Here is a 13,653-nt window from a genome sequence, read left to right as displayed (position 1 = left end):
CGCGCGGTGGCTACGAAAGGAACAGGGAGGGGAGTAACGGTCGCGGAGAGAAAGAACGACGAACGGACGCGGATAGACGGATAGAGAAAGGGGGAGAGAGAAAGTAGATTTAAGAAGAGCGAAAATGAAGCGCAGCGACGCGGCCGAAAGAGGGACGGAGTGAACGAAACGGGTGAAGAGCGGTAACGATGGGGAAAGGAGGCGGTGAACCGAGGAACGGGGTGGCATCGGAACGAAGATAGTGGGAGCACCGCGGGGATATACGTATGAATTTGCAAAACGAGGAACGATGGGAACCGGGTTAAACGAGATACACAGGGTCGAGGCGTGGTATGGCCCGGGACGAAAGAAATCGCGAAAACCTCCGAAAAAGCAACACGGTCGAAAATGTGAATAGACGGAGCACGATAAAGGATGGTTAAATGGAAAGCGAAACACTCGTTGGCAGCGAGAGAAAAAATCGTGGGGGAGAGCGCGCCGAGGTGGATGGATCGCGCGTTAGAAAGGGCGAAGCGAATAAAATGGAAGATTACGTGCGCGGCGAGAAAGAGCTGGCCGAAAATTGAAGCAGGATACTGCGCGCGGAAGAAATGTGCTGCAAGAAATACATCGTGCCGAAACGACGAGAAGAGAAAAAGAGAAAGAGAGAGAGTTTACCGAGCTGGAGGGAAAATCGTTCGAGAAGTCGGTGCAAACGAGACGAGAGTTAGTAGCGAAGGAGAGAAAGGTTAGGGACGAACGAGACGTACCGGGTTTGGAGAGGGGGGTGGTCGGTGGGATGCGGTGCGGTACGGGGCGGGGTGGGGTGGCGGTGGGTGGGTGGGTGGGTAGCGGTGAACGAGGCGCGGAGGGTTGGAACGAGCGAGATACAGAGGTATGGTGGCGGATAGAGACGGATAGAGAGAGGTCGTGGCGGCTTGAATGGGGCTAGTTTGAGATAGTTAGCGGGCCTTCAGAGGCACAATCGGCCGCGATTGGCGGGCCTACAATCACACGTCGCATTATATGTCCATCAGCGCAGCGGATCTTGCAAATACGTTAGCGCGCGAGCCAACGAGTTACCATCCGCAAAAGTCTTCAATTCAAACCGTCGTCGCTGCGTATACAGAGCTTGCGGTCAGTACAGAGATCCTTGGCCCGCGTTGCGTTCTCGCGTAGGATGCCGCTTCTACTTTGAATGCGATCTTCGGGGAAAAAGTGTCGAGCCCGCGTACCGAACGAGGCTCGCGCAACGGTTAGAGTCTCGCGTTGCGTGGACCGATCGATCGATTCGTTTAGATTTCGATAGCTCGCTCCGTCGATCGATATCCAAAATACCGTCGCGTAACTATCGATGGTTATAGAGTTTCATCCCGCTGAACGAGATGTCGCACGCGTTTTCCCGCTAAAATCTCCGATCGTTGTTAATCCTGTAGCCCTCTGGCGTTCGTCTCGCGCGCAGTACGCGATCGTCTCGATTCGAAGCACGGTTTAGAAGGAGTTATACGTATCGATAAAATTTCCTCGTCGAGCGTAGAAACGCGTTTGGAACGCCCGAACGGACTTAAGGAACCTTTGGGATTTCTGCGACTCCCGTATTCAATTCCCGGGAAGGACAAACAGTAACCGATATTAAGTGAAGGCACATCTGCGAGGCAATACGCGATTAGACTCGGAAGCACCGAGGCAAATATTGTCTTTTCTAATCTGGCGTTGGAGTCGCACTATCTTGGTATTACCATGGGATAGGATCGAATTCTTAGGGAGTTAATTGGGTCCTGGCGAGGGATTTCGTGCGAAGATTCCGGATGCAAAGACAAACGGGAATGGTCATAACCCTTAGTCCTGTTTACCCACGGGTAGAGTTACATTCGAAGGATGTACTCCGGAACTGTTATCCGATGATAAACGAGCCAGGTACGCCTTCCATTAAAGCTTTTCCAACTTAATGCGCGCAATTTACAACGTATCGCGATATCCCTAACGACCGATAAATAACGAACGAAAGTAGTGTTCTTTCCCCCCGTCGACCGACGCGACGCGAAATTTTTGCAAAACGCGTCGGACGCGCGCGGTTTTCGAATTTTCGATTCGCGTCGATGTCTCGTTTCTTAATTTGAAGAGAGAGAGAAAAAAAAAAAAAATAAAACGTACCGTAACCTGTTTCAGGTTTTTCTCGATATTATAAATGTTTCAGGGTGACGACCGCGGCAAGTGGAATTCCGTGCATCTGCGTAGACGGATGTTGGGTAACCTCCAAATGTAGCCAATATAAATAGGCATGATTATTCGAAACCTCAGATCAAACGTACCTAGAGAAACAGCACCGGGCGACTGACGGAATAACTAATTTATCAATTCTTCGCTTCGGTTAGCTCTGATACCAATGGCTATATTTGCGAACTCGTGTAAACAGACCTCCGAACTCCCACGGCGTGTTGTCGAGTCGTCGTCGTTGTATTTGGTTACGGAAGACCTCCAGAAAGCTCGAGTTCTGACAGTAACCGGTACAATTACGTATTCTTGAACTTGTTCGTTTGGAATTATTTACAACCCGCTACTTTTAACGACGTCCGCCGTGACGCCATCAACGAGGTAAATTATTAACGTTTTACACAGTCTAAACGTATCCGAACGTCGATACGCGAGCCCCTCGGAGCGATTTACGTTATAGGCGTTCAAATATCGTTCGCTTACCGGGAAATTTAAATTTTTCGAAACGCGCGTTTCGCTGCGCGCGTACACGACTTTCTTTTTTTTTTCAAAGTGTGGCAACATTATTCGCGCCACGTACGATATCTAGTTCAGATCGTAGAGAAGGTAATGCCGACTGGTGAAATTTTGCATCGAATTGTTCGTAAAGTCATTTCATTTTTGCAAAATGGAGAATGTGTAATTTAATGAAACGTTTATACGCTCTGAAGGTATCGTGTTTCATTTTCACCAAAAAAAAAAAAAAAAAAAACGAAACGACTTTCCGAACGAGCCAATACGTTCAAAGCATTGTATCGATGAACGTGTTGGGAAAGCTATTAAAACGTTCAAGGACGTTTTGATACTTTTGAAGATTCGAGTTGTACAAAAAATATGATACGGGAGACGCAAAAGCGGTTTATCTCTCAAAAAATGGTCGGTGCAGTAATGGCGCCAATCAGTCTGCATCGAGTAGCACCATCATCGGTTGTAACGGTTCGCGTTCGAAAATACTGTTCGCGATGTACGAGATCGTTAGAATAACAATTTTGGGCTGCAAACGTGACACAATAACCACGCGCATGGACGAGTACCGCCTGACGTGTTCGTTAAAGAAAAACGCTTGCAAAAGAACGCATTTTACCGTTCGGAGAACATCGTCGCGCATTAAATGACTTTTAACGAAACCGAGCGCTTTGTTCAACGACTATCACTTATCCGTTGTTTTTAACGAGATTAAAAGAGACCGGTGTTATCAATCGAGCGCGGTAGCGGTCCTCAAAGCTGCTCGTAATTGTACCGTGCGTTGGTAGCGGAAAAAAAATATTGTTTTTTTCGAACGCGCGTACACTTTCCGCTTCCTTATCGCGTTGTTTACGGATCACACATTGCGAACCATAACATTGTCACAGTTGGTACCTCGAAACGGCTCGGATAATCGCCTTTGTGAATTTAAAACGGATCGTTTCGATCAAGTTGCTCTTTGTGGGCGTTATTAAAAATTATTTTTCGAGCTTCGTACCGATTGGTTAATATTCAATTTGCAAATGAAAGTTTTCCCGCGCTAGCGGTTCGAATTTATTAACGCAATTTTTCGTTCATACTCTCGAAGGTGTGCAAACGTTCGTGACACGTCGAAAATTATAATTCACGCCCGAACGCATGCACGCACACTTCTGACCGTCGCCCGTATGAATTTTAAAACGTTTCACGGTTCAATTTCAAATTTTTTAGCACGTAAACGCGATCAGTCCTGCACGTGACTATTATTAATAGGAGATAGAAAAAAAAGAAAAAAAAAAAACCCCCGACCAGTTCGTGCGCTTCCAGCGGTGATTTTATCGTCCGTCAAGACGAAATTTATAACAATGCAGTTAATTAAATAGTTTCGAGCGATCGAGTACCGTTCGAACGTTTCCCTTTCGCGATCGTGTTCACGAGTCTCGATAGAAACTCGCATTTATATGTCTTTTTCTATTCGATTCGCGATCCACGAACGCCGCGATACTTACGTTCGATTTTACCATCGATGATCGATATCGGTCGTTCACCGGAGTACGATATTGGATAATGAAAAGGGGACGTTGGTAATGCAGTACGCGAATTTATCTATCGACCGCTAATGATGCGAATTTATCTACCGGCCACGGTCGCGAAAGACGGTGGCGCGACGCGTCTACATTTCCATTTTTCTATGGCGCGACGTCACAGGACGAAAACACGTCAGCCACGCAAGTTCTTTCACGACGCGTCACCATCGCACGCTCAACGATTAGAAATTGATAAAAATCAACGTTTCATGCGGCACGAATACGATACACGGAACTCGTCGAACAATCGTACGTGATACATCCAATTTCGTATACACCGACCTCGAACATTTCTTCGTCGTACAAGTAAAGTTTTCCAGCGCAAGTACGTACCATTTTCTTCGCACAAATTTAATTTAAGCGTGCAAGGACGCGTATACCTTGTTATCGTCTCAAGGATGTTCGAAAGTCGGCGTAATTCGTTCGATGCAAGAAAAACAAAGGAAACGGAAGCTTGCATCGAAATCAAACGCGACGGAAAATTCTTGCCGCGGATAAGAAATCGAACGCTAATATTCGAACATACATCATAGGGTGTCGTTTTTCAACGCGCGTCGATTCGATCGCAATTAAGGAATAGATTTACATCGGAACAACGATACGTTTCACTTGTCGATTGCGTGAAGATTGTCTCGATCGAGTAACCGTTCCAACGATACACTCGTCTTTTATTTTCGTTGGAACAATTATTCATTTTAAATAATTAGACTCGTGCACAACGATTATTCGTTCGGTATGGCTACAGGACACGGAAGGAAGATCAGTTTCAACGGGTTATGGTTCCAGTCTCACGAGTACGGTAAGGATTGGTAATAATTGTTCCAACGATCTTTACGATAATCGATACGAGATCGACCGATCGATCGAAGCAAGGCACACGAATACACCGGTAGTGTCCTCTCGTTGCGAGGTTAAGCGGCTCGGGACCGGCATATACTGTATAGCGTAGGAGGGATACAACTTCCGAGCGGTCGTTTTGTCACTTTTTTATCGACGAAGGCGAGAACGAGACGGAACGCGAACGAGTCAGAGGGAGCGAGAGTTACCAAGGAACAGTACGGTACGGACTCGCAAGTTTGCGCACTTTGTCTCGTTCCGTCTTCCAATTCCCGATGTTTCGTCCTTCGCGCGGAATAACGCTTCGTCCGTCTCGTACCGTTTCTCGTTCGCGTTCAATCCCTCTGACTCGTTCTCGCCATTGGCAAGACGCGAGAAACGACCTTGGCGAGTGTGCTCCTTCTATGTTGTGCAGCACGCGCCGGTCCCGGGTCACTGGTTCTCAACGGATCCACGTTTTGTGCCGAAATAAACATTCACTCGATCGAACACACGATAATTCTATATCGGAACAATCGTTCGAATAATACTTCAAGCTCGGAGAGACTATAGTTTACGAATAATAAATAATCTTGTATAGATGATTTAGATAACGTTAACAAAATGTTTATCCCGTTGTAACGACAGGTATTATTATTCCAACGGTCGGTTGGATAGCAAATTTACCGAAGAATTGTACAATCGAACTAATCGATTTTCGATCGTAGAAAGTTGTATTCATATGACTCGAATCGAAGTTAATTCGATTATTGCGATATTCGAGCGAGTCGGCATTACCAATTGTACGAGAAACGGAATTTTTATATTTTTCCAGTTATTTCTTCCGTTGATAAAGTTCTTTGAAACGGTACGTATAGAGAACGAACATGGATTTCGAAAAGAAAAAAATAATAATTTGGTAATTAACGGGTCGGTATGTATATTTGCTGGAACAAGCGCTCCCTTATTACGGTAACGAAGAGTGGGGGAGGGGGGCGGGAGAAGGTTGCTTTACCACCATAAGCCACCTCGAACAAAACCGCTTTAGGCCGGAGCAATGTTTTTAACCTGCTCAAATGTATTTGCGTAATGTACTAATCTCGTTTGTGTTGCGATACGCAATATCGGTCGAGCAAACTTTCAAACGCAACACACGTTGGCCAACAAAAAACAGAGCAGATACTCCTTTCTGTGCAGATACAGCGCATGGCGTGTTGTGCACCTATGGAGGCCGGGCATTGTTTCGAAAAACCGTGTATCGTGCAATTGAGAATTCAGGTAACCGTGGTTCCTGCAGTTGGCTACACGTTCTGCTTCGTCGATGTGGTGAGTCTCTGTTTTCTTTTTTTTTCTCCCCTTTGTTACAAAAATTGTTCGCGTTCATTCGCCGATCGTGCATCGATCCCTGGGAATTTGACATTTCCATCTTGCGAACGATTATTTTTCATACTCGTTATTACACTGCCAATTTCAGGGTTAATTTATATACGATTCTCGTAGCGAGCGTCCATTGTAAACAATCATGAACGTAATTAGAACGGTGGTCGCGCTGCTGAAAGTGTATGGTCCCGTTGACATTCAATTTACGGTAGGACGATCAAACGAGTACTATACACATACGTATAACGCCGCGTTTTGAATTCATAGGTAGACGGAAAAAGAACCGTATCGATCCGATCGCTGGATCGTCAATACGTTCGAAACGAAACGCTCGGCGAAACGTTATCGAAGCAATATTATCCCGCGATTGTTGAAATATTAATTGCGCTCGACAGGGATAGGCTATCCTCCGTCACGAGTCGCGTTCGTCACGATTCCACTTTTACGTTTCTTCGTAGCAACGAACCGAGAAACGATCACACGGTCGGGGGTGGTCGGTCCGGTGACCTTGAACGGTCAAAATCTTCCAGCCCGACTCTAACATAGAACCGTTTATCGATCGACCGAAAAGAATCTTATATTCCTTTCATCTCTCGATAAACAAGTCGGATTACATTCGTCTCTAACGTGTCGCGAATTCCTCTTTCGGTTCTGTTTTGCCTCGCAAAATTCGCGACGCGCGAATTGCTTCGATCGTACGATCAAACGCGAATCGAAGCGTTCGTGAACGTCTCTTTTCGTTCTTGGTGGATTCGTTCGATTCGAGTCCACGAAATTCGTCGAATCGTTCCGTATCGAGGTACTCGGACACCGATTTTGTCTCCCCGAATTCAATATACGAGAATACTCGATCATCGATCGTTAATTCTCGGCTCGGAACGCGTGCTCGTTTTACACGATCGCGGTTGCAACGCGTACCTATCTATCTACCTACCTACCTACCTGGCTGCCTAACGCGGATTTTCTTTTCCTCGTGCGCGAACGTTGTGTTACTTTGAGCGTTCAGTTGAGATTTACGCTTTCTCTGCCTACGCATTGTCTGCGCACACGGTCCGACGTGCGCGGATCGCGGAGTAGGCAATTAATCACAATAATGCTGTAATTACTTAACGCACGAGGCAACAAATGCGCCGTCGTCGGTAGCAAAGCGCCGAGACCTGTAAACAGTGAACGTTTTGAAAGGGACACGCGAGGCGGGGACGGTTTCGCGGTAATTTTTTAACCCGCGCCGGAAATCACCTGGGACCGCGTGGCACAGAGGTCCCCGCCATATCGAGATTACGAGGAAACGGCGCGTGTCGGGCATCCGACCAATCTGTGCGCAAGTTTCAATGAGGGTCCATTGGGGATTTTATGACTTCGAGTTGAGCGCAATAACGGGGATATATATATATAGATATATAGATATATATAGATATATATAGATATAGATATATATATCTATATATATATATATATATATCTTTTGCAGATTGTCGCGGGGACATTCGACGCGTTAACCCTTCCCGTGAAAGGAGTCGTCGTGTCATTCGTGACACGAAGCCTTTCAGCCCGGCGTATCTTTCACGCCCTTAAATGGAGCAGGTGACGACGATATTGCAACGTACGTATCTCGTGTATTTCGGGATTAGTTGGGACGGTCGTTAATGTTATTAGTTCCGTGGTACTCAATGGTCTCGCGACGGGAGGGTGTTTATTTAATAGATTTCGAATAACGGAGTATACTCGAAGTAAATTTTCAGGAATAAACGAGTCGGCGTTCAGGACCTTACGCTACCGTTAATAATGTTATCGGTTACTGGCCGATGGTATCGCGACGGAGAGTATTTAATATAGTTTCTCGAATAGATTTGGAACAACGTAGTATACTCGAAGTGAAGTTTCAGGAACGAACGAGTTCGCGTTTAAGAGCTCACGCTGCCTCTAACAATGTTATTAATTCCCCTACGGTGACCCATTAGTATCGTAACGAAAGAGTGTTTATTCGAGATATTTTTTCAAACGGATTTCGAATAACGGAACGTACTCGAAGTAAATTTTCAGGAGTGGACGACCAACGAGTTCGTGTTCATTTATAAATTTCTTTCAGCCGGACGACATTTCGAAACTTTGAAAATAACAGGGAACGCGGGGAAACAAAAAAATTGAATAAGGTCGCGTTGAAAATATTGCAATTAATTTCAGCAGTACGACAAATTTTATTTCACATTTTTCATTTATTTATTCCACGTAGAATCGCCCCCCCCCGCCCCCCTCTTTCCGATCGTGTCACGATTGCCGGAACACTCCGTGTAATAATCTATTTACCGATCGTAGTCTGAACGCGTTACGATTTTCGCGCATTCGTTGGTCCCCCCTCTCTTTCTCTCTCTCTCTTTCTCTCGTGCTCGATTAATTTTACAATTATTCGTTCGATGAAATAAACGTCCGCAGAACCCTCGTTCCGTGGATCAAAACGGGGCGCGTTCTAGCGGGAATCTGCTTTGTTAGAGAAAGCAATGATTCTCGACGCGGGTGGGGCGTTGCTTCGAAGTTCGCAGTGGTCGTAGCCACGGTCGTGGTCGTGGTCGTGGTCGTGGTCGGTAATATTTCACGGTAACGGTATTTAGCGGAACCGTCGCGACTGTCATCCGCGATGAAACGGTGGAGGCAGGGAAGACATTAAGCGTAATGAATTACCAGCCGGGAGGAGTAATGTGTCTTAATTACGGCCCGCGGCACAATAATTATGTAATTAGGCATTGTTTGCCGACCGGCCCCTAATCACAATCCCGATGTCGCAGCCTCGTCACGGCTCGAGGTGCTGCATCGCGTTATCGACCGGCTCCGTTTCAACGTCATTCGTCCGCGTCTAGACTACGACGACTGGGTTTTGTGACCAGCGTTGCCCGCTCCAAATGGGTCAGGACGAACACGAATTTCTCCATTTTTTAATTCCATTTATACACTCTCCCCCTTTACCAAGTAAGGTAAAAGTAACTTTTTCTATTTTCTCCCCATTTTTCGGTACAGTTGTTACGCGCGATGCTCGTTCGGTACGAACATCGACGATTTATCGCGTCGTTCGGGAAATCGTTTCGTTTCGTTTCTTTTTTTTTTTTTCGGTGATAATGAAACACGATTTTTTCAGAGCGCGTAAACATTCGATTGAATTGTACAATTCATCGTTTTAGAAAACGAAATTACTTCCCGAACAACCCAATATTGCGCAACGTTTAACGCTTTGACAACGCGTTCCTGCGAACGGATCGTTCGGTGGTTAAATTCGACGACTTTGGAAACTCGTTCGAGTCCAACGATACGAAAACGATTCAAAGCTACAACGATACGTTTTCTTTCACCTCGTGGCTCCAGAGACAGATTAGTCGGCGGTACGATTTCGATATCGTTATTACGGGAGCGAAGCTACACCGAAATCGATCATTACCGGAGAACCGATACCGTGATAACGGTATTTCGATAACGTCGGGACCGATCAGCGAACACCGGGATAAATATCGGTGTTTCGAAATACCGATTGTGGTAATCGTGGAAATTGTCAGTCGAGTGTTCATACTCGTCACCGAACTGTACGATCGTTGTCCTACCGTTTCATTCGAGTCTAAGTTACATCGACGTTAGATTGAAAAAAAAAAAACAAAAAACAAAGGAAAAGTATCGCTCCGTGAATATTTGTATCGCAATTATAAAGCGGTAAGAAAATACTTCACGATGTCGAAAACGGTCATTTTGTTCGCTGTGATTCATTCATTCGTTACTTACATTGTCAGCGGATGTAATCGTTGTATAAATAATCGTTACGGTAGGTTTCAAATTATTCATCGTGTATTCGACCGGTCCTCGCGTTACCACCTACTTCGGTCTCCTCCGCGTCGCGCATTCTTTCGAAATTCGAGACACACGATGTCCATTTTGCATAAAATTCGACGTAGGAGAATTCGTTCGTGCCACCCCGGTACGCTAATTGTTTTCGTATTCCTTCCTTTTCGACTACGGTTGTCAGATCCATGTTCGGTCTACTTGGAAACGATTATGCCGAGTTCCGGTGTCATTTCCCCCTCGTGTTCGTCGTCGTCGTCGTCGTCTCCAGATTCAACCAGTCTGCACGAGTTGAGTCGTTCCGGACTACTGGCTCTGGCATCGTAATCGGTACGTAGCATCGTCGAAGGAGCCCTCGAGCTTCGTCCCCGTTACCGCGATCGAAACGAAACTCGCGCGGGATCATTTTCGTTTCGACGAACGATACTTCGATACGTACGGCTTTCACCGTAGCTGTTGGGCCAACGAACGGGAACGAACCCGCGAGACAACCGACCGAGTAGTTCTTTCGACGTGGGTGTTCGCGCCGGGGACACGGATGATCACGGCGCATTAATATTTATGCGGGAAATCAAATTCGTAAGCCGCGAGGTCTCGACCCGCGCGGTAACGTAAGCACGGGAATCGAGTCACCGAAAACGCAAGACAAACACGATGGTGTGTCGTCGTGGCCTCTACAGATTTCCTCCAGGTATTTGGTATACCCTCTCCCTCCTCGGTCCTCTATCTACCCATCGTTTCGTCTGGCGCGCGAACCGTTCCTCTCTGTTCCAAAATTTACACGGTTCGCCATACTCGACGCTTCCCGGGTGTATCGTACGGATTCGGTGGCTGCTGGATTAAGATTCGGCTTTGTATCGAGCGCGCGGGCGGAAGACGCGCGCAAAGTACCGCGCTGTTTCTCTATCCGTGAAATAACATCGCTTTGTCGGCGACGTTACATTCCCGGCTTAGCCATCCCGCTGAGCTGGTTCTTCGTACCGGTTGAAAATAAACCACGGCCGTTCGAATTCGCGGACCGATTAATAATCACGGTTAACCTTCTTCACCGCCCTCCTCACCCACGACGACCGTAAATTTCGACGCGAAACGTTCGAGTTAATTGGCATCGATTACGTAATAGAGTCTCCACGGCGCCCACCCCCCCCCGAAGAGAAATTACACTCGCGGGGGAAAGATAACGTTCTCGCGCGAAAACTTGGCGAAACGTGCGCCGTTCGTACACGCTGGAAGGGGCATTCCGTTTTCTAATTTATTTCCTTATCTCGTTCGGTGTAAACCGAGGCCTACACGCTCAATTATTCCTCGAGGAATAACTGCGTAAACTGGTTTGCGGAGTTCAGGCTGCAGGAGAGGCAGCCCGTGCAAACCAGTTTGTACGGCTCAGTACGCACGGGCAACACGGCGTATTTAGACGGCCTAATCCGTGCGCACCAGTTTGCCCAGTTAAATACGCGCGAGCAACACTCTTGATTATGTTTCGGTGCAAGGCCGCACCGTACACCCGACCGCCATCGATGCTACCGCCAGAACGAAACACGAGGCAAAGGGTTATCGGATACCTGCGGATATTTTTCATTATTATTACGGAACATCCATTCCGGTTCGAGTATTTCTAACGGTAACGCGTTCTTCGATTTCGTTCGATTTTCTTTTTTTTTTCGTCGGCGTTTGTTACTTTTCAAGGAAGAAAGTATCACGGATACTTTTTACTCGGGTTCCGTGAATATAGTCGAGTATCTCGAGTGCCTCGAGTTTATAGGTATTAAGGGAAACATTATTCCAAGTGGTGAGTATTACGCGAGGAATTGTTCCCGAGATCGTCATTTTCGAGATTTCAAGGTCAACGAGGTATCCTTGTACGGGGTTGCGTACTTTTGTCGTCGCGATAAGTATCTACGATCGACGATCGCCGAGGTGAAGACCTTGCGCGGTAAAAAATTCCGAAAAATTGGACACTCGATGGGTATAGTAAAATAACTACGACGGGAAGATTAACGGGGGGAAATTTATTTTAACGAGCGTTTAAAACGATGTCCATCAACGTCGATACATTTCTCTGAACGCTCGCTGAACGATTCTCTTCGTATGCTGTTTTAAATACGTTCCCTCGTATTTTTCGGTGCTGCGGGAATGTCGCCGTAAACCGTCGATTACGGTTCATTCTGTACAAGATCTTCCGGAATCTACAGAAATGTAGATCGAGAGCTCGGTGAAGCAAATTTTCCTCCTGTTTCTTTCATCTATTTGTGGTTGTTTCGTTAGTTTCTTCGATTACTTACTTGTTACGAATTTTTTGTACTCGAGATCGTACGAAGATCGTATCAGAGATTATTGGATTCGTCTTGACCTCGGCTAGCGTGTCGCAATGACAAAAGTACAAGTGGTTTCGTTCGAAAACATTTCGACGAACTTGAAATTTCGAAAAGTATAAAGTTGAGAAAATTGTTTGCATATTGACGAACTCCGTTTATGCGAACACGATGGGAGATAAGTACCTCGTGCGATCGGGTAGGTTCGTATAATAGGTTCGTATAAAACACCGATTATCCCCACCATTTGTAAGTTTTCGATCGACTAACCGGAGTTCTCGTTCCTATAAGTAGACTCGATCGTGTATTTAGCTCGTTCTTTGGATTATGGCAATATTTCGATATTTATAGATAACTACTGAATTAAGGGGAACGTGGACAACTGAAACGTTCGATTCGATACGATTCGCGATTTCTTTCACAAGTCGACTTCTCAACTTCGCACAGTACATTTAATATATTCGGGTCAAAAGGAACACCGTGGATAGGTTTTCTAACGTCAAAAATAAACAAAATACAATTCCCACGTGAGAACCTGGGGCAATTGAAACATTCAACCCGATACGATCCGCGATTTCTTTCACAAGTCGACTTCTCAACTTCGCACAGTACATTTCATATATTCGGGTCAGAAGGAACACCGTGGTTAGGTTTTCTAACGTCAAAAATAAACAAAATACAATTCCCACGTGAGAACCTGGAGCAATTGAAACATTCAACCCGATACGATCCACGATTTCATTCACAAGTCGACTTCTCAACTTCGCACAGTACATTTAATATACTCAGGTCAGAAGGAACACTGTAGATAGTTTTTCTAACGTCAAAAATAAACAAAATACAACTCTCACGTGGGTCAACTAAAACATTCAACCCGATACGATCCACAATTTCCTCCAAACGTCAACTTCTCAGCTCCGCGCAGTACATACCTAAACTGAAACCGACTAAGAGATCTACCCCAGCGCGCGATGCTCGGTTTTTAACGCGCATCTGGCCCGGCGATGGTGCTTAAAACACCGTATCGAAAAATTTCTTTCCCCAGCGGTTTTCTATCCGCGTTG

The 13,653-nt window shown here is 46.0% G+C and overlaps 1 protein-coding gene across 2 annotated transcripts in view; it reads left to right on the top strand.

Moving 5' to 3' along the window:
* Window positions 1-1,491: 1,491 nt before the first annotated feature.
* The window catches only part of LOC143144447 (uncharacterized), a 570,964-nt gene continuing 558,802 nt past the window's right edge, over window positions 1,492-13,653 (top strand). For both annotated transcript variants that reach the window (XM_076306853.1, XM_076306855.1), the window contains exons 1-2: window positions 1,492-1,896; window positions 6,276-6,404. In XM_076306853.1, coding sequence (XP_076162968.1) covers window positions 1,788-1,896; window positions 6,276-6,404 — 238 coding nt within the window. In that variant the 5' untranslated portion in view covers window positions 1,492-1,787. The remainder of the gene's footprint in view (window positions 1,897-6,275; window positions 6,405-13,653) is intronic.

Source organism: Ptiloglossa arizonensis, chromosome 3 (genome assembly GCF_051014685.1).
Source record: "Ptiloglossa arizonensis isolate GNS036 chromosome 3, iyPtiAriz1_principal, whole genome shotgun sequence".
NCBI classification, from domain to species: domain Eukaryota; kingdom Metazoa; phylum Arthropoda; class Insecta; order Hymenoptera; family Colletidae; genus Ptiloglossa; species Ptiloglossa arizonensis.
The sequence above is the reverse complement of the archived record's forward strand: the minus strand, read 5'-3'. Positions and strand labels throughout refer to the sequence as shown.